The 22,154-nt window shown below is 33.6% G+C and overlaps 1 protein-coding gene across 1 annotated transcript; it reads right to left on the bottom strand.

Annotated features, from left to right (window-relative positions):
- Positions 1-13,337: 13,337 nt before the first annotated feature.
- LOC141680602 (secreted RxLR effector protein 161-like) lies at positions 13,338-13,733 on the bottom strand. The gene has a single exon (XM_074486784.1). It carries the CDS (start codon positions 13,731-13,733, stop codon positions 13,338-13,340), a length of 396 nt encoding a protein of 131 aa, XP_074342885.1.
- Between the last annotated feature and the right edge of the window lie 8,421 nt (positions 13,734-22,154).

Raw genomic sequence — 22,154 nt, 5'->3', positions numbered from 1 at the left:
AGTAGCTATAACTAGCTAAATGGTCACTTCAGAGTTCAGACTGTGTTTGATAAGTTTTTCTGACCAGATGTTTGACTTATTTGACCTTATTTTAAATTTATCATCCTACTCCATTTTAAATTTCTGAATGTACAAGTCAGAGAATAACCAAAGATCTTCCTAGAACACCTTGTGTGTTCACCTTAAATATATTGAAAACATGTAGCCTGGAACTTAAGTTATATGTTGATTGCTGAAAGAACCCAATCTTCTGAGTTTATTATTTATTCACTCAGGGAAAGAAGCAGGAAACTTTTATTAAGAAATATGCAGATGCTGACCCCTGAGACGACAACAGATTCGGAAGACTTGCAAGCAACAGAGGTGATCACTTTGCACGGAGTACTTGGATCATGTACATTATTCTCTTGTTTATTTTTTTCTTCATGAAAATATTCTCTAACATGTTGAAATTAATTAGACTTGGTTATGGGTTTTTGGATGTACAAAAAGTTCTCTTTATAACTGCACATAAACCTTCTTATTGGTAACTAAAGCTAAACTTGCAGCTCCTAGTACCTAATGACTGGTATAATACCTATAAAATGAAAATTTGAACTAGCTATGGACATGCCAAATTCAAAATAGGGTGTAGAATTTGTAAAGAATTCTTTTGATAGTTTCAGAAAATTTAATTTTCTAATGCTTCATGAGAAACGTATATTCTGACTTTTTAGAGGTATGTGATGGCAATTTAAACTTCAAGTAGTGATTAAAATTCTGAGCTACTGAGATGTTAAGATTTGGCTCTTTACATGCTATAGTTCTATGATCATTGTGTTAATCATCAAGCATATTATTCCCAATTTAAAGTCTGACAAGTCATAGCTCAACTTTTATAAATTATACCGCTAGTCTCTTAAAGGATAAAGGAAATGTTATGTACGTATAAATGAATTCTTTTCTGACAAGCAGTTGAATGGTGTATGGGCATTGAAAGTTGCCTTCTTTGTGTGACTAATGTGCCGACTATTCTGCTGGAGAAGATTCATCCAGTAATTATGCTCTTAATTAAACAATCTAGAGGATAACCAGCAACTAGGTCGTCTACAAAATGTAGTTCACGAGTGTAGATTTCCTGTTTATTACATATAAAGTGTTTAATTATGAAACTGTAAAACAAAGTCTGCAGTGCTGAACTCCTTAACTTGATTACTAAAACAATACATAAAATAAATACTTGTTTGCAAACCAGGTAATGACCTACAAAATAGGAAACTAACCTCCTAACATAAGTCCACTACTAACCATTCATTCTACTACTTCCTAAAACATCTCAACTAGCTGAAAGACCAAGTCCCAGCATATAACTCGATAAATAAACACGTAAACAAAAACATTAAATAGTCAAACAAGTTTGAAATAAAATCCAACATTCTCCCCTTTTTTAACTTGCTTGTGTAGATCATTGACTCCCAATAATTTCCTCATCTTTTTGAATTTGACTGTTGTCAATGCCTTGGTTAATGTATCAGCCCTTTGAGAGTCTGAACTGATATGCTTAATGATTATCTCTCCCTTCTCGACACACTCCCGGATAAAATGATAGCGGATGTCTATATGCTTCCTACGCTTGTGAAACACCGAGTTTTTGGCAAAATCTATAGCTGATTTGTTGTCAATATAAAGCACCATTGGCCCAACCCTGCTCCCAGTAATCTGTCCAAGTAAATTACACAACCAAATAGCCTGGAAAGCCGCTGCAGTAGCCGCCATGAACTTAGCTTCGCAGGAATAAAGTGCTACACAATGTTGTTTTTGCGAAACCCAAGTTATTAAGCTTTCATTGAGGTAGATTACCATTCCACCTGTGGACCTTCGATCATCAACGTGTCCAGCTAAGTCGCTATCTGAGTACCCACTTAACAAATTGTTTCCACTATTTTTCATACACCAGTCCATACTGCAAAGTTTCTCGAATGTATCGAAGTATTCTCTTAGCTGCGTGCAGGTGCATTATCGTTGGCTTCTTCATAAATCTGCTAATTATCCCGACTGAATAGGCTATGTCGGGTCTCGTATGCACCAAATAGCGAAGCCCCCTAACCAGGCTTTTAAACTGTGTCGTATCAACAAGCTTACCCCTTCATCTTTTGTAATGAACTCTTTTGGATCCATCGGAAATTTCGTTGGATTATAGTCCAACATACCAAACTTTTTGAGGAACTTTTTAGCATACCCAACCTGCTTTATCTCGCCATAATCACTGCCTTGCTCTAATTCCATACCCGAGTAATATGACAGCTTCCCCAGATTGCTCATATCAAATATTTTGCTCATTTGAGTTTTGAAATCCTCTATCAATATAGTGCTCGTACCAGTCACCACTAAGTCATCAACATAGACGCCAATAATTAGCATATCTTCCCCGATTATCTTGGTATAAACAGCATGTTCATACAAAAATTTATCAAATCCAAGTACCTCTAAACACTTACTTAATTTTACATACCAAGCCCGAGGAGCTTGGCGCAAATCGTAAAGTTCCTTGATCAACCTATACATAAGATGTTCCTTACCCTTCTTCATGAAACCCTCTAGTTGTGTAACATATACTTCATCCTGAATTTCTCCATTCAAGAACGCATATTTTACATCCAAGTGATGTACTTCCCATGAGTTCTTGCCTACAAGTTCTATAAGAAGTCTTACCATTTCAATTCGAGTGACTGGCGCGAAGATTTTATCGAAATCTCTTCCCTGTTGCTGAACATATCCTTTTGCTACAATTCGCACCTTGTGTTTCACTACCTCTCCATTTGCATCCTTCTTTAATTTAAATATTCACTTCAACCCAATTTCCTTGTGTCCCGGAGGAAGCTCAGTTAGTCTCCAAGTCTGATTCTTTTCGTCCAAATCTATCTCATTTTTCATCGCCTGTTGCCAGCTGTATTCTTTCACAACAGTGCTAAAATTCATAGGCTCCTCCACTCCCATCAAATATAGCTCGTCCTTATCCAACTCTACCTCTCCAGTCTCATTGAACACTTCATTCAAAGATCTAAATCATCTTGGTTCGCTGCTAGTTGTAAAATCTGATCCTGCACTTGAATGACTCGAGTCTGAGTCACTTCCACCTATTTCTGAATTTTCAGTTCCAGGTGTTTGTGGCTCCTCTAATTCCCAATTAATAATGACACCTCCAGTAGCGACATCAACAATAGTAAACATTCCTGCTTGTACTTCTTGTCTACAAGTTTCATCAACTCCCCAGTTCCAACCATTTTCCTTCCTAAAAAATAATGTCACGAGTAACATGAACGCTCTTGTGAACCGGGTCATATACTCGGTAAGCTTTAGTCCCGGGCTCCTTACCCAAGTTAATCACAGGTTTTCTTCGATCTCCTAACTTTGTCACATGAACTACAGGAAGCTTCATGTGCGCAAAACAATTTAAGACCTTGACATACCTAATATTTGGTTTTTCTCCACACCAAGCCTCGTAGGGCGTTACACCTATCACAACCCTCATGGGAAGCCTGTTCAGTATATAAACTGAATGTCGAATGACCTCTCCCCATAGCATTGACAGTAGCTTCTTCTCTTTCAAAAAACTCCTTGCCAATTCAACCACCGTACGATTTCTTCTCTCGACTACACCGTTTTATTGAGGAGAGTACGGTGTGGTGAATTGTCTCATAATTCCAGCTTCTTCACAGTAGGAATTGAAGGCCTTGGATGTGAACTCTCCACCTCGATCGGTTCTAAAAATTTTGACCTTCCTTTCAGAATTCTTTTCGACCTGGGCCTAAAATTTTTTGAACATCTCGAAGGCTTCATCTTTACTCTTCAACATGTAAACCCACATGACCTTGCTAAAATCATCCACTAACAACAAGAAATATTTATTCCCAGCAGGTGTCATGGGGTTGATAGGCCCACAAATGTCCCCATGCACGAGCTCTAAAACTTTCTTGGCAGTGTAGCACGCCTGACTCGGAAATGATTTTTGAGTCTGTTTTGCCATTAGACAACCTGAGCACACCTCATGCTGAATTTTGATATCCGGAATTCCCTGTACCATCTTCCCTTCTGACATCAAATTCATTGATTTAATGTTGACATGCCCGAGACGAGCATGCCATAACCACGAGATCTCATCAGTTTTCGTCAAACCGCATTCAGTACGTTCGCTGTTGATAATGATTTTGTACAGCCTATTTATAGAGCATTTCACCTTTATGACTAACTTTCCTCCATTCTCATAGACCCAAAAAAAATCCCCATGCAGCACAACTTTATTCCCCTCTTCGGATAATTGACCCAAACTAATAATATTGTTATAAAAAGTAGGGATATAATATACCTCGTGCAAGATTTTATTTTTTCCATTCTTGCATTTCAACACAATTTTTCCCTTTCCCTTTAAGTGCACCGTTGAGCCATCCCCAAACCTAACCAAACCAGTAACATTTTCATCAATTTCTTGAACTTCGATAGTTGCCCCGTCATGTAATTGCTAGCCCCGTTATCTAGGTACCACAAGTTGGAATTTCCTTGCCCCTTCTCTGCTGTCTTGTCGAGCTTTGGAAACACCTTTTCTTCATTGATCAACATGACTTCGCCTTTATCTTATGCTCAGTTAGGAGAAATGCTGGTTCATCATCTTGCATCTATACCAGGTTCACTTCCTCCTTGGTCTCTCTCTCGCGTTTTGGTTTCTTACAATCCGCAACATAATGTTCGTAGCCTTGGAAGTTGAAGCACCTTACTCTGCTTTTATCATGGGCCCCTCGCACAAAATCTTTGCTAGCCTTTCCCCCTTTTGCAGATCATTTTAGCCACTGCTCTTTCGTAAGAAGCAATTTCCCTTCTTCTTTTTCTCTCTTTTGCCACTCTTCCTTCGTAAGTAGTAGTTGCCTCCACTTATGTCACCTGGCCCTTTGATCCTTTCTTCATGCGCCTTCAAAGAACCAATTTTTTCTTTAACGCTCATGTTCTCTAGATTTCCAAATTGCTCGATCATTGAAGCAATTTGCAAGAACTTTGCAGGCACCGCCCTCGACAATTTTTTCACAATGTATGCCTCTTGAATCTCTTCTCCCAATGCTCGAATGTTAGTCACAAGTGCATTGAGTTTCATGTAGAAGTCGTCAAGAGGTTCAGAATCCTTCATCATCAATGATTCAAACTCAGCCTTTAGAACTTTGGCCTATTTTACACGATCCTCTCCCAAGCTCATAGTTTTTATTGCATCCCAGACTTCCTTCACATTCTTCTTCTCAGTGATTGACAAAAGTATGTCCTCCGATATACTCTGATAAATAGTAGCCACGGCCGTCTTGTCCTCGATTGCTTCCTTAGAATTTCCAGGTTTTACTACAACCCAAATCCCGTGGGCTTGCATATTCATCCTCATCTTCATGGTCCATGCCGTATAATTTCCCTTGTTCACCATAGGGTAACTCAACTCAATCGTTACATCTTTAGATTTACTTGTTTCCATCGCTACTCTCTTTGGCATGTATTTTGGCATCCACCATCGTTACCCGCTCTGATACCAGAATGTAGTTCACGAGTGTAGATTGTTTGTTTAATACATATATAAAGTGTTTGATTATGAAGCTGTAAAACAATGTCTACAGTGCTGAACTCCTTAACTTGATTACTGAAACAATACAAAAAATAAATACCTGTTTATAAACCTGGTAATGACCTATAAATAGGAAACTAACCTCCTAAAATAACTCCACTACTGATCGTTTATTCTACTACTTCCTAAAACATCTTAACTAGCTGAAAGACCAAGTCCCAACATATAACTCGATAAATAAACACGTAACAAAAATATTAAGTAATCAAACAAGTTAAATATAAAACCCAACACAAAATACCATGAGAAGTGCGAAGTTGATGATAAAATTAAGAGGGTAGATTAGTTTTAAACCATTACCATGAGCTACGTAGAAGCCTTCATGTTACAACACTATGTTGTGAATGCTTGGTCATTCTCTTTTCTGTTGTGGGATCTAGAGTACCTGTCAACCGTTTCATTGAAAAGTCTTCCTTTTGATATTTTACAGGTGGTCATCATACATGTGTTGCTGAGGCCATTGATGCTATCCAAGCTGCTTATGAGCATACAATAAGCCCAATTTTTTCTCATGTTTCAGTTGCTCGTTGTTCGCATCCTATACCATTTCCTTTCCCCTCAATCTTCAGCAACCTTGTTGGGCAGCACGGTGAGATTCTAAATGCAACCTCATCATCATCATCAAAAGGACCCCTTGCAGGGCCTGCCAGGGGTAGGTCTAGCAGGGTTACCGCCTGGGCCTATATTTTAAAGGAGCCCAAAGTGCTGAAAATTTTAATACTAATATATACATATATTTTGTATAAAATATAAAATTATTATAAAGGGTAGCACTTCATGGAGAACCCTTCTTATATAGAGAATCATGGAGAATCATTATTTAAAAAATATAAAATATTTATTTTATTTTATAATTTTTCATCAAATATAGTTATAAATTTTAATAATTAAGTTAAAAATCACAATTACACAATTTTTTATTTGAAAAATTATTGAAATTAATGAAAAAGTTTAAATTGCCTCAATAGTAGAATCACAGTAAATCACACTTATTAAAAATTATTCCATTATAGAATAAAATTTAAAATCAAGTAATTTTATCAAATTTTAATTGTTAAATTTTTTATTATATTCAAATATATTTATTATTCTAGATTAGTATCGAAATTTATATTTTTTGAAATAAAAAATTAAATTTTGTGATGAGATTCTATAATAAAATTCATGGTTCTTCACGGTTCTTCAAATAAGATGGTTCTGCACGGAGTAAAGACCTTATTATAATTATGTTCTTGTTCTGAGTCTAGTCATAAGTTTTAGTATGTGTTAGTTCAAAAATTTACAAAGTTCAGTTTTTTCATTTTCAAGTGACTCGTTTTTTAATTTTAAAGGTTAAGTTTAATATTTATAAATAGTATGACCATGTTTGACAATTAGCTATTAGCTGTAAGTTGTAGCGATTTAAAATAATTATTTTCACTAGCTGATTGAGTTAACTATTTTGACTAAGTGATTAAATATAGATATTTCAAGTAAAGTTGTTTCAAATAAAACTGTTTGCTAAATAGATATTTCAATTAGTTTTTTGTACTTGAAAAATACCCTCCTAGTAGATTTTTTAAAATTAGATTTTTGGGATCCAAAAACTATTTTAAAAAGATAACTATCAAATACTAATATTAGAATTTTCATTTGGTCAAAACTGAAATTTAATTAAAAAAGCTATTTTTGTGCCAAAAAAAACTAACTTCTTAACACAACCATAACTTTTTTTGAATTATTCAAATACAAGTAGATTGGCCTAATCTTCGCTTTTCTACTCTAATAAATATTAATTAGGCTAATATTGATATAATATCATATTTATTAATAATTATATGTGGCATTATCAAATTAGGAAAATATTCTATTTTGACCATTTAAACCTTATACCATTTTAGACCGTTGCAGTATATTGCGCAATACAAATATATTTCTGACTTATAATATTGCATAATATAATACTTGACAATACAAGTGTTATAGGTTTTAAGATTTAAGTGGTTTACATATTATATACAACTCTCTCATATTATATTATATAAAGGGAGAAAAAATTTAAGGCCCATTTTTCCGGTTTCGCCCCTGTCCCTTACAAGTTATGGAACGGCCTATCCCTTGATGTCCAATCGATACCCATGGTAGCAAGATTGCGTTCGAGAAGTGCTATATTGCCATTCTTGGAAACTAGACTGTATAATTTTCATAGGTATGGTGTTAAATGAGGATCCCTTGTAAAGGATCTGTTGTTTACCTAGGAAGCACCGACTCGGATACGGCGATACGGGACACGGGGGTTCGCCAATCGTCAAAGAATCCTAGATACGAGACTCGACAAATAAAATAATAATAATTAATATTTATATATATCTTTATTCATGATAAGATTTTATACTTGAAATACTTCAGATAATCATTAAAAATCATTAGTTATAACAAGTAATGAAAGTTCAATTCTTCAAAATAAGTCAAAAATTTCATTATAAACTCAATCAACATTATGTTTATCTTGTTGAAAAAGAACAAACTCCATCTTTGATTAGTTGAGAGACAAGTTTCCAACTGTTAAAAACCCTTTCATCCACTTGTGATAAAGTTTATATAATGAAGGGATGGGTTTTTTCTAGTTGGGTAGAGTTTGAGGAGTGTCTCCCCGAATCGCTGGCGAGTTCAACACTATTTTTTGTTCCGACTTGCCACGTGGCGAGTCCAATACACAATCAGGAGAGTCGGGGCTGAGTCGGAAAGTTGGGAGAGTCCGACTCGTATACGGAAACCACAATGAAGAGTCTGTGCTTCCTAGCTTAGAACCCGGGGTTTTAAAAAAGATGACAGGGAAGATGTAGAAGAATCACTGTATAAGATAGTCACCATAGTTATCCCTGAATCTAAACTATCCTCTGATTCTGAATTGAATATTATTTAGACAGCTTCACAAATCATTGCTCATTAATATCAATTTTCGAAAACACAATACATGTATCAATATCTGAATATTTGTTATTAATGTAATTTCAAAATGGTGACGTGCTCTCAAGATTTTGTGTTTATCACTAGACACGATTTGGTTGTGGATGGTGGAACCACAAGCAGGTTTTTTGATTTCCGTTGGTGCTTTTACATTTGACGACCAAATGTTCGAGTTCTTACTAAAATTAAAATGCATTTTAGGCGCGTTTATATAATAAGATCGAATAATATATTTGTTTTATTTGTTAAAAACTTGAAATATGCAAAGTTAATGATAAATTTTTTGATAAAGAGTTAAAAAGTTGAAATATTTTGCAAGGAATTTTTATTGTGATATAATATTTGTTTTTCATTATTTCCATTGTTTAAATAGTCTTTAGGTGACTTTTGTAAAATATTGTTGTAATGCATTTTAAGTTGTTGCTTATACAGGAAGGGCATGCTTAAATAAACCTTCCTTGATTGTCACATGATTTATTGTACTGATAAACTTCAATATAACACCGAAAAAATGAATATACTTAATATGATCTAAATTATTGCATTTATCATTTATTCATTTAACCTTATCATTCATCTGAATTCGAAGATGATATCAGAAACCCTCAATTATTGTATTACTTTAAATCACCATATATGCAGGAAACATATGTTGGTTAGAGGTATTTGGTAAGTTCCCTTTATTTTAAAATATGAAGGTAATAGTTAGTAAGCCCATTAACTTCATTTACACAATTGAAAGTTTATGCAAGTACGGCGACGACAATTATCACTAATCTAACTTCTTATAAGCCCCTTTTTCCTGCAATCATTTTTTGCATTATTTTAACAAATCTGGTAAAGGAATATATTATACATTATACATTTATATTGAAGTTTGAAATCGCAAAGTTGCTCTTATAAACGGGGGTGCAAATGCAATTGGAGCTGCCAGGACAAAGCTAATAGTTGAAAATGGTGCACCTTATGTGAATGCAGACACAGAGGATGAAGTTGGAGCAAGGTTAGTTGAGTCCATTAGAGACCATTACATGCATTGTGATGTATCCAAATAATCTGAGGTTGCATTAGCGGTGCAACTAACATTTACATGGAAAAGCAAAATTGACATAATGTTCAACAATGGAAGTATTCTCGGTGTCCTGGAGGCAGTATTACCAACCTCGGTATGGAATAATTGTCTACCTTGTTTGTTATAATAGAAACAAGAAAAATTATAATAAATATAAAAAAAGAACATAAATAGGCATAAGAGAAAAGTTTTATTAATCTTGAGGATATAGATTACAACATACACTTAGGTTATGCCGATACAGATTACATTTAGGTTATGCCCTAGAGGGTTTTATATAGTACTCTCTAGGAGGTTACAGAAAAATCCAGAATAAATAGACCCAAAACAGATTATCCTCTAAAACCAGATTCAAGACATATTCTAACAAATCTCCACCTTGACTTGAATCCCCTCACAAAACAGATGTACCAGATGCACCATATTAATTTTAGATGTACAAAAAGAATAGATGTACCAGATGCACCATAATAATTCCAGATATACCAGATGCACCATAATAATTCCAAATGTACCTGAAAAAACTCTTATGCCTTAGATTTTTCCCTAAAAGAGCAATCAACAACTTCAAACTTTTAGCAAGTTCAAACAATGTTGAATCTTGCTATGTGGAACCGGCTTGGTGAGCATATCAGCTAGGTTATTAGCAGTACCCACTTTTCTCACCTTGATTCTCTTCTCACTTCTTAGAAAATTATATCTCACATCTATGTGCTTAGTCCGCTCATGATGGACCTGATCCTAGGCTAAACAGATTACACTGAGACTGTCACAATACATTATAGCTTGATCATCACTATACCATAGATTGGCCTTTGCAACCAGATTTCAAAACATTATTTAAAAAATGTTGCTATAGAAAGATAAGTTCATGTATATTGCAATGTATTTGAAAAACATTGCAATTGAAATAACTAGATTTGAAGGGTGTTGCAAAAAGCGTGCTATTACAATACATTACATAATAGTTACAATCGATGAGAGATTTGGGGGCAAAAGTTTAGGCGGGCTTTCCGAAAATTTTAAGCGGGCTTGTATAATTGTTTTCCCGACTATCAAATAAAAAAACAAAAACAAATATTTAAGAAAAATCACTAGTGATTTCATACACTAACAGATTCGCTAACACCCGAAGAAACTCACAAACTCATAAACACTACGACTTTACAATGAAGATTAATGCTCGAAAATTAAATCTTGGATAAGATTAAAGCTCGAAGTGTGTATATTTTTCCCCAAATCTTATTCCCCAAATATGTTTCAATTCATAAATATATTTGATTTTTGTTAAATTAATGTTAATTATGGCTTAATTTACATCATTTCTTGTGTTACTGTTTATATTTTCACTGGATGCTATGTTAATTAAGGTTTATTTAAAATTCACAAGATTCTTGCTTATAATTTTGGTCATTTCACTCATCCTGGAGCACCTCATCTTTCTTTTGGTTCAGGCGAGTATCTATCTCCTGTTGATTCCCCAATTGACAGGTTTCTGACTTTCTTGAACTCTATTTATATTTTTGTTATTTCTTAGATATTTTTTTTAGCTCTTGTTAGGTGATGTTTAGGTCACTAATAAGTTTATTTGAACTTTGTTTATTCGAGGCATCTTCTACTTTGTCAAAATTTTTTTGGTAACCTAAAACTTGTTTATGAGTAAACCTGGTGTTGCGGTACTTGAAGCTGATTAATGCAGTGTGACAAGGTTCCGGTGAGGTATAGAAATACGGCTCCTCTTCCATATGAGTTATTGGGATAAAAAAAGCATCTGCAGTCAGATCACAGTAACTCTCCTGCTGGATTTGAACTTTCATGCAATGCCTCTGCTTATTTTCCTTATTCTTATTATCTGGAGGTGAACGTCGAATACCAGGTCAACACCTTTCTTCCCGGACTGTATCTCACACTCTCTGTCAAGGCCTATGTTAATTCCACTGACTATAAATTGCAGAAGCTTTACTTTAGATCAAAGACCACCAAACTCACACAACACTACGAGTATTACTTCTCTAATTCTTCGTAGAAACCTTGTACATTGAAGTAAAGGGATGATTATACCTTTCAAAAATGTCATGGAAAAATTGGACGTAAAAACATTATTAAATTTGTAAGTCTTAGTGGTTCTGAATTCTATGTCATTTACTTTTACTATAGAACCACGAAAGTGCATCTACCATCTTGCATGAAGTTGTAAAATATTTCTTAGATCCCATTGTATGAGGGGGGACTGTCTTGGTCTAAAACTGATTATGGGAATTGTGATACCACTGCAAAATTAAACAGAACAACACTACCCTCACACAGTTCTTCCCAATTTCCAAAGGTTAATCAGCTCTTCCTTGTATACTTTCTTCTGAAATCTCAAAATTTGTAGACAACCGTATAAGAATATATGTGACTACTACTTCCAATTCACAAGCGAACTAAGGTTAGTATTTTATTTTACAGGTCCTTGGTCAAATATATTTCTGGTAACAGGTAACTTGTCATTTCCTTAATCTTTGTCCACGAAAACCCTTATGTTTGAAAGTGTTATGTGAATTTTGTTAGGTTGATAATTATACTATTAATTTGTAAGATAAGTATTTACCAAAGCTGTGAAGTGTAATATTTGAGATTCTGTACATAATTTGTGATCTTTTGTGGATCAACCGGCTGCTAAATAATACTGACATTTTCGTTCAGTTTTAAATTCTTTCAATCAATTTATCATGTTTGTTTTAGAAGGTGGAGGGATCTTTGTCCTGTTACTTCTCTTTATATCCATTTGTTATGCGATACACTTATACAAGCAAAAGACACATTTCCAACAGAAGATCGAAATATTCTTGGAGGATTACTTCTCTTTGTATCCATTTGTTATGCGATACACTTTTACATATCACTACTAAAAGCGTAGCTGTTGGTATTCACTACTAGATATACCTCTGATCTCCCTTTTTAAATTGTGCAGATACGTGGTGATAGAACAATTTACCAAGATAACAAACCTTGACTGAAAATAGCTAATAAGAGGAAGAAGCATTTCAACTTGAAGAAAAATGAAGATGATTAACTATTATATATTTTGGTCTATGAAATTTTAACTTAACCTTGTGATGTGTAAACTTTAACTTTGTTGTTTTTGCTTGAGACTTTTGTATTTTGTTAGACATGGTTTATATGTCGATATTGGAACAACAGAAGTAGTGCTAAACTATTTTTGTGTGGATTAATTGTTGAATTGTGTTGTGTATATACCAATTAAATTTGGTGGCTGTTAATGAAATTTAAAGGTCATGCCCAATTTTTTTAAAAAAAATTATGTTACAATAGAGGGTAAAATGGTTGCCATATATTTTAAATTTGTTAATAAGATTGTTGCAATTAACTCGAAATATGTTGCATAAGTCCATATACAATAACAAATATCACAAAAAAATGTTGCAAAAAAATGTTGCCAAAGGAAACCCGGTGTATTGTAATGCTATTATAATTGTTGTTGTACATGTAAAAATATTGATATAAGATGAATTTGCAACTTCTTTACTCTGTTACAATATGGTCCCAAATTCTTTACCATAAGGCCGTATGGCAACGAGACCAAATGTTACGCCTAATTTTTCAATAATCGTTGCCATAGAATCTATTGCAATGGATTTGTGCCATATAGCAACGCTTTTTAGGGATGCTATAGGAAATCTATGATAATGCATGATGTAGACCCAAATCACTGACCAAACCTTTCAACCAGATTCCTTCTTTTGTGGCTTCTGTCAATGCCATGTACTCTGCTTCTGTAGGAGACAAAATCACCGTAGGTTGCAGAGTAGCTTTCCAACTGACAATTGAACCACCCAGAGTAAAATCATAATCGGTCATAGATCTTCTACAGTCAACATCTCCAGCATAATCAGACTCTGAAAACCATGTCACTAAACACTCTGTATCACCCTTATAAATAAGACCAACATCAAATGTACCTTTGAAGTACAAAAATACCCTCTTCATAGCTTGCCAATGCTCCTTGACTAGATCACCCATAAACCTACTAACAACACTGACAGATTGTGCAAGATCAGGTCTAGTGCAGACCATTGCATATATCAAGCTTCATACTGTACTACCATGGGGAACTCGAGACATGTACTCTTTCTTCTCGGCATACTTAGGTGCATAAGCAACGAACAAATGTGCATTTGCAGCACTAGGAGTATCTATGGGCTTTGCTGCAGATATGCCAAACATTGACAAAATCTTTTGAATGTATCCCTTCTATGACAAGAAGAGTTTTCTTTAGCTTCTACCCCTATAAATCTCCATTCCCAGAATTTTTCGAGCCACACCCGAATCTTTCATCTCAAACTCACCATTAAGAAGACCCTTCAACTTTTGAACATCAGACTTGTTCTCTGCAACTATCAACATATCATCCACATATAGGACCAGAAAAATAAAAGAAGCATTTGATGTCTTACTATAATAAACACAGCAATCATACGAACTTCTGGTGTAGCCAGTACCTATAATATAGCTGTCGAATTTCTTGTACCACTTCCTCGGAGACTGCATTAGTCCATACAAGGACTTCAACAAATTGCAAATATAGCTTCTTTACCAAAACCCCAAAATTCAAGGAAATAATGGGAGCATGCATATGTGGCTCGTTTAATTTTGGGAAAATGATTTTTTGTCACTGAACTATAAATAAATTTATTTAAGCTAATAATATTACATGTGAATTTGAATGTTAACATTCCGTTATGTTTTACATGTTTTCGTTAAAATAATAATGTGTTAAGGAGACGTGTTATATTATTTTATATTACCCGATAGTTATATCATACTAATCGGTATTTCTTTCAAATTTATTCCAAATTAGGGAAACATATTCAAATTAGGATTTTTATGGTGTCTTCTCAATCTAAAATTGGAAAATTATAAATTCATAAATTTAATGGCTTTTATGGTGTCCTCTTCTTCAATTATTTCTCAAGCTCGAAATGTTGAAGTTCCATAAGGTCGCTTTATTCTTGGATTGCAACATCAACTTTAGACGGTTAATTTTAGTTTTCGAACATTTCAAAGAAACCTCCAAAGCTTGCATTTTTCTCTCCAAAGTAGTCGTATCAAGCTCGTGATCTTTAGTCAAATCGGTTACCCGAAATAGAGTCTTATCATACCATAAAAAACTTATAATACCTATCTTTGTCCACATAGAATGGACAATGGTAGAACTTCAATTCCTTTGTTTTAGGCTTACATGACTTCCAAATTCGTGCTTTAACGTCACAATGATAGTATACTACTCTGGTTGTGAAGCTTGAGAATCAATTGATAAAATTGATATACTCAAAACAATTAATGTGTATATATTACATGAACTGTAATTTGTAGATGTTCCTGCTTAGAGAAAGAATAACCGAACATATATCAATGAGATAAACATAACTGATATATTTGAATTAAGATTTTTAAATACTTTATATACCCTACTTTTTTATGTATATATTTTTTTGATATCTCCGACTTCATAATTTTTATCTATATTTATTGTGATAAATTTTACATACACAATTCAAAAATCTTAGAATTCTATTATTAAATTTATCCTAAGCCAATCTTCGTCGACCGACACTATTCAAGAAATAAAAAACAATTTTGGTTCTCCACAAGTTTCATGTTTTAAGGTTTTACTAGCAGCTAACACGTGCGATGCACGAGCATTAAGTGAATCAATCTTCTATAATTATGTAGTTAGGGGGAATTAAACCCGAGTTTAATGTGAAACTAATTATTAGATTATATAGCGATAATCAAAATTTGGTATTTTAGTACTAGTCCATCTTTATTTAATTATTATGTTGCCACGAGGTATTAAACCTGAAATTACGATAAAACTAAATAAATAAATCTTGTATAACTACGTGATTACGCGTAATCGAACTTGAGTTTGAATTGAAATTAATTAATTAGATTATCCAGTGATAACTATTATTTGACATTTTGGTACCTTAGTAACAATTATTTTATCAAAATAATGTTTCCTTATCATAAAAGAGTTATTCTTCGCTTTTAGTTAATAGACTCCTATTATATAACTTGTACTATTTTAGTAATACCGTGTTCTATTGAAATACTGTTTCCCTTATAAATAAATAGTATAAATTCTCATATTTTATTCTCGTCTTTTAGTTAGATAATAGACTTCTAATATATAATTCTACCCCATTATTGTTATTATATTAATTAAAATACTAAGTTAATTTGAAATTTTTGTAAATAATGTTATATTCTCTTTTTATCGTAGGTAACCCGCAGCCGCTACCCTTCGTGTGTGCACTGGGTAAACCCCACAGGCTCACGCAATAGCCTGAAAACCACGTGAACCAAGATAAATCGCACTTAAGCAACATGCACTGGTTCAGGAGGCATAATCATAAATTCTCCTTCCGTGGGATTCGAACCTGTGACCAAGAGGATAATTATTCCCTCTTTAACCAACTAAGCCAACCCTTGCGGGCCTAATGTTATTTTCTCAACTTTATTATCCAAAATTTAGTACATTATTTCATTATTATCGTATTATTTAAAAATTTTATATGGTATATTATTAACATAGCTCCTCGATATGCATGATGATAAAGGGTGCTTTTGTATAAATTATTTTATATTCTAAATTTTTACTAATAGACCCCTACTATATTTCTAGTTAATAGACTTATTGTATATAATTATAATAATAATAATTATTATTATTATTACTATTATTGTTGTTATTGTAATGATTATTATTATTATTATTATTATTATTATTGTGGCGCCCCGACCTCGGGGTAACCTCAGAAACCCGACCCGAGGACGCCAAACAAACTACAAACTAAATATATGCGTAACTATAAATTTAATTAATAATAATATAAAATTCGTACAACATTTTCAGTATATAACAAAAGTTTATGATACATCATAAGACCCTAACCATGTACAAATATAATTCTATTGCAAAAACTTTATTCATTATAATACTACATGCTTCTCGTAATCCACTAAAACCTTAGTTCATCACAGTTTTATCCTTTCCTGAATATCCTTCTCTGAAATTCTTTCCAGTGAAAGTTAGTGACATAAAATAGTGATCTAAAAAAGCTCAGTAAGCATATATCATACATTTCAACTAAAGTTCGCATAGATACTTGGGTTTCAAATTATCAAATAAAATAAAACAACTTTAAACAAAAGAGTCATTAAAAGCTTATCACGATCATCAAAAGTTCATCATAACCTAATAATTCTCACAAGATCAAAATGGAGTATTTAAGCATGATAAGTTCATCAATTCATCAAGTTGGGATCCTGACCAGCTAAACAATTGGTTTAGCTTACTTCCGACAAGGAAGCATCATCATCAATTCATCAAGTATCAGTGCAAGAATATTCATTTTTCATCAGTGAATCATTAGTCAAATCAAATCAATCATCATTTAAAGATCAAAGCATCAATAATGAAATAGTACAATATATACTTACCTTAAATCGCTGTTAATACAATTTCTTTCTTGAGTTTCAAGTCCATTTATTCCCGACTTAGTACCCTAATAACGTCATTCACAATTCTCAATAACATGCTTTTATTTATTAAACTCAAATCTAAATTCTACCAAGTAAATTTTAATAATCACTTAAATGAACTAATAAGTATAACTACACAATAAAATATAATAATAGATGAGGCGTAAGAAGACTTACCAACTTAGAAACTTTTACTTTAGCCTCTTCCTAATCAACTCAAGTATCATGTAAAGTGTTATATAAGGAAAGTGGAAAAAAGTTTCCTAATTCTTTTTGATGTGGTATAATCCATAAAAGAGAAGAAAAAATTATATTACCTTAACGATAAAAAACTAATCAACTTAATTAATTTGAAAGTGTATACAAGTTTCTTTCTATTTATTCTTGTTTACTTCTTGATGAGGATCAATGAATGAATATGTTAATTTGGATTTGGTTATGTGTACTTGTGGTGATGTTCATTTGGAGAGTATGCAAACATAAGTTATAAAGCTTACTTGGACAACAAGGAATAAAGGAGCGATGCATGAAGTTGGAAGTGTAGCTGATTATTATATAATTATTAATTAGAATTTTGCTTGCAAGTTTTTACCTTTCACTTGAAAGGGTTTTTCTTGTTTTAAGCACTTAGGATTTTATTTTCCTATTTGGATTTAATTTTTATCTTTTTTCTATTCGGGGTTGGTTTTTAAATTTGTTTCCTGGAAGGATTCATATATTGGCTAATTCAAGCTGATATTGGATTTCTCTTGGAATCCTATAGGGTTTGGGTTATTGTCTAAGCCTATAAATATCCCTCTCATGTAATCTTTTAAGATATACAATTGATGATATAAAACTTGTGTTTTGAGATTAACTATGAGTACTTTTTCTTTTCTCTAAACTTCAATTACCGGATTGTTTTGAAGGTTAGATTTAAATTACTTAGTTTCTGGATTGATCTAAGCAATGTGAGATTCAAAGTTCACGTTTCTGAATTGATCGTGTTCTTTTGAAATATGCTTTTCTTCTTCTTTTTTCTTTCTTTGTGGTGCGATCCACATCACTCCTCTTTATATTTTCGATGTGGTTTATTGAGTTATTATATTTTCCACATTGTTCCATATCCCACATTGAAAAAGTTTTAAGGCAACCTACCAGAAAACTCCTGTAAAAGCATGACTTGGTTAATGAGAGCCCATATAGTTTTGAGTTTTTTTGTCCAATATTGCGGGATTTTAAAGAAAAGCTCACTCTCTACCCTATATAATCTTCAATTGGTTTTTACTTAACCATATGAGTCCCCATCTCTATCTTGGCTTTAATTGAAGTCAAATGTCCTACAGTTTTTGGGTATTATATGAGTTCATGAAAATAAACCAATTTTTTTTAAAAAAATATATTTTTTCTCATTACAAAGGACAGGTTGAAAAGTTAAGGAAATATTTTGGCAACTTTGGACTAAAATAATGTTTGAAGTTTAATTTTCTAGATAAGTTGAAGTTGATTCCCTTGAAATATTTGAAAAAACCTAACATTGTCCCACATTGAGTAAGATAAGAAGGTTGCTGATCTCTTCATTTATATATACATGAAATTTGGATGCAATTAGATTCAAGAACAAGTAAGGTATGTCTTTGAATTATTTTCTGCCTTTTACTTGTCCCACATTTAGGAGTTTTCGAATCGAATTCCTTATCAAGTCTATATAAGCTAATCAGAGTTAGCATAGACTTTATTCATCTTGGTTTCCTTGGGCTGAAAGAATAATTTCAAGTTCTAAAATCTTAAAAGTGTGATATGTTCTCCCAAATTTAGAAATAATAATAAAGTATAAATTTAAATAGTAAGATTAACTTTATAGAAATGTTAAACTTAGCTACCAACTGGAATAGTAAAACCTAGACTTACTAATCCTAAAATACCTAGACATAAAAGCATTGTTTTCTTTTAATCCCAATTCATTTTATCCGACATCAAAATCGTATAAAGCCCAAATAATGATTTTCCCTATATATTTGTTGTGTATATGTTGTGTACTTGATAATTTCATGAAGAAAACACCTTAGTAGATTTTACTTAGTGAAATTATGTAGCACTCGACGGATAAGATTTATAGTCCCGACAGATGACTCATTATAGTCCCGACGGATAATGACTTATCATCCATCGAGTGAGTAGCTTATGTAACAATAAGTCTGTAGCACATTTCTGCATACACCATTGTATAGATTCTGTAAGTAGTATTCAAGTCATGTTGACTTTAACTAGATATGCAGAATAGGTTGATTAATTGTACATAGATGATATCTTGTAATTCGGCATAAATGAAATGAAGTCAAGTGCCAGATTGCTACCCGACGGATAAACTACAATGAAGTCGACGGATGATCAACTAGACAACCCGACGGATGATCAATAACTCGACGGATGATCATGAACCCGACGGATAAAGAATTCAAATATCTGTTGACAGTGACAACACAGTCATATGCGTCGAGTGGATGCAAATGGAATGTGGTAGCCTATTCAACTGGGTTTTCGAGAACAAAGAAACATTGCCATTTCCATGCTATTATGAAGATATTCAAAGATCTGGAATAGAGTAATGAAGTAGCATTGTAATAGACTAGATAGTTTTTGTTTTATTATCCTGTCTCATTACTTTGTAATCTTGGTGATATATAAACCAAGAAGTGGAAACTAAGAAACTATCGATCTAAGCAACATAGCAGAGAAACATTTGTAAGCAAAATTCTTAGCATTTCTCTGTAGTCTTAGTTGTTCAATTGTTGTAAGCAACTATGAGCATTTTGTATACAGGGTTCTCTCGATATATAATGTATATCTCTGGTGGAATCATTCAAATCCACTAGAAAGTTTTTAAAGACTCTTGTTTTTAAATACTTGTGTTTTGATTCATTTAAGTTTTTATTCCGCATTCTGCTAATCAATTCACACTATATATATATTTGAGTTAGAACATTCTTATTGAAGAAAAAGTTTCAAGAATTCCATTCAACCCCCCTTCTGTAATTCTTGTTATATTGTTAAGGAACTAATAATTGGTATCAGAGCAAGCTCTTAACTTACAAAGAGTTTAAAGATCAAAACAATACAGCAAGATGAACAAGAAGGATGTTGGAGTCAAGATCCCTTTTCTGGATTAAGATAATTACCATCATTGGAAGGTAAAGATGCATCTTCATTTACTTTCTCAAGATGAGGTCTATGTTGACTGCAGAGAAAGAGGCCCTCATGTTCCAATGAAAGCAGCAACAGGAAACGAGCCATCAGTCCCCAAGCCAAGGCATGAATGGTCTGATCCTCACATTGAACAAGTCAGGAAGGATAAAAAGGCCATGAACATCCTGTCTAATGGAGTTGATGGAGATGTGTTTGACAAAATTATCAACTGCAAAACTGCCATGGATGTTTGGGATACAATACAGATTATTTGTGATGGCACTGAACAAGTCAGAGAAAACAAGATGCAGCTCTTGATTCAGCAATATGAGCATTTTCATAATGAAGAAAGTGAGTCTCTCACTTACATTTTTAGTAGGTTTCAAAAGCTACTAAATGCTCTAAAGTTGCATGGAAGGGTCTATCAGACAAAAGACTCCAATCTGAAATTCCTTAGATCTCTTCCAAAGGAATGGAAACCAATGACAGTCTCATTAAGAAACTCACAAGATTATAAGAAGTTTACTTTGGAGAGACTGTATGGCATCCTGAAAACTTATGAGCTTGAAATAGAGCAAGATGAGAGGATGGAGAGAGGAAAGAAGAAAGGAGGATCCATTGCACTAGTTGCTGAGTTAGAAAAAGAGAAGGAAGTGAAGATGGAAGCTGTTGAATCAACTTCAAGGGTCTGTGAGAATAAGGGCAAGGGGCTTGCAGTAGAAAGTGAAGATTCTTTGAGCCAAGATGACATGGAGGACATTGATGAACACCTAGCATTTCTTTCCAGGAGATTTTCCAAGCTCAAGTTCAAGAAGAACTTTGGAGCAGCCAAGCCAAATAGAAACATGGTGGATAAATCAAAATTCAAATGTTTCAAATGTGGCTTGGTAGGGCATTTTGCCAATGAGTGTAGGAAGTCAGATTCCGGTAAGAAAAAGTTTGAGCCTGTGGATTATAAGCAAAAATACTTTGAACTGCTCAAACAAAAGGAAAGGGCTTTCATAACACAAGAAAATGACTGGGCAACAGATGGACTGGATGAAGATGAAGATGTCAACTATGTCAATCTAGCCCTAATGGCCAAGTCTGATGAAACAGAGACAAGCTCTTCAAGTAATCAGGTAATTACTATAAACCTTGCACATTTATCTAAAGCTGAGTGTAATGATGCCATAAATGACATGTCTACAGAGTTATATCATTTGCGTGTTACACTTAAGTCTCTTACTAAAGAAAATGCTAAAATCAAAGAAAACAATTTATTTTTGAGTGAGAGAAATAATGTGCTTGAGTCTCAGTTCATTGATTTTGAAAAGTTAAGAATTGAGTGTAAGATTGCCAAGGAGGAATTAACTGAGTCCTTGAAGAAAGAAGAAATTTTAAAGAAGCAGCTCGAGCGTGAACAAGAGGTGATGAAGGCATGGAAAACATCCAGGGATGTCCATGTTCAAATCACCAAAGTTCAACGAATTGAGTATTTCTGTGATGCAGCCTGGAAAAAGAACAAAGATAAACTAGAACCAAATTTGGTAGATGGAGTGCTGACAAATGTAGACTCGACGGATGATGAGGATCATCCGTTAGATAACAAAAAGGTTATCCGTCGAATGCTGGAAATCCTCATCCGTCGGTTGTGAGCAAGCCTATCAATAAAGCCAAATTAGTTAAGCTTAATAAGAAGTATGGGTCTGTTTCCAAGAACTTTATTTCAGGAGAATCGAGTCAGGTTAAGAAAGGGAAAAAGACTAATGTTGGTCATATGACTGTCAAACAGTTAAGTGA

This window comes from Apium graveolens, chromosome 8, assembly GCF_009905375.1.
Source record: "Apium graveolens cultivar Ventura chromosome 8, ASM990537v1, whole genome shotgun sequence".
In the NCBI taxonomy this organism is placed as follows: Eukaryota; Viridiplantae; Streptophyta; class Magnoliopsida; order Apiales; family Apiaceae; genus Apium; species Apium graveolens.
This window is presented reverse-complemented; position numbering and strand designations above follow the sequence as displayed.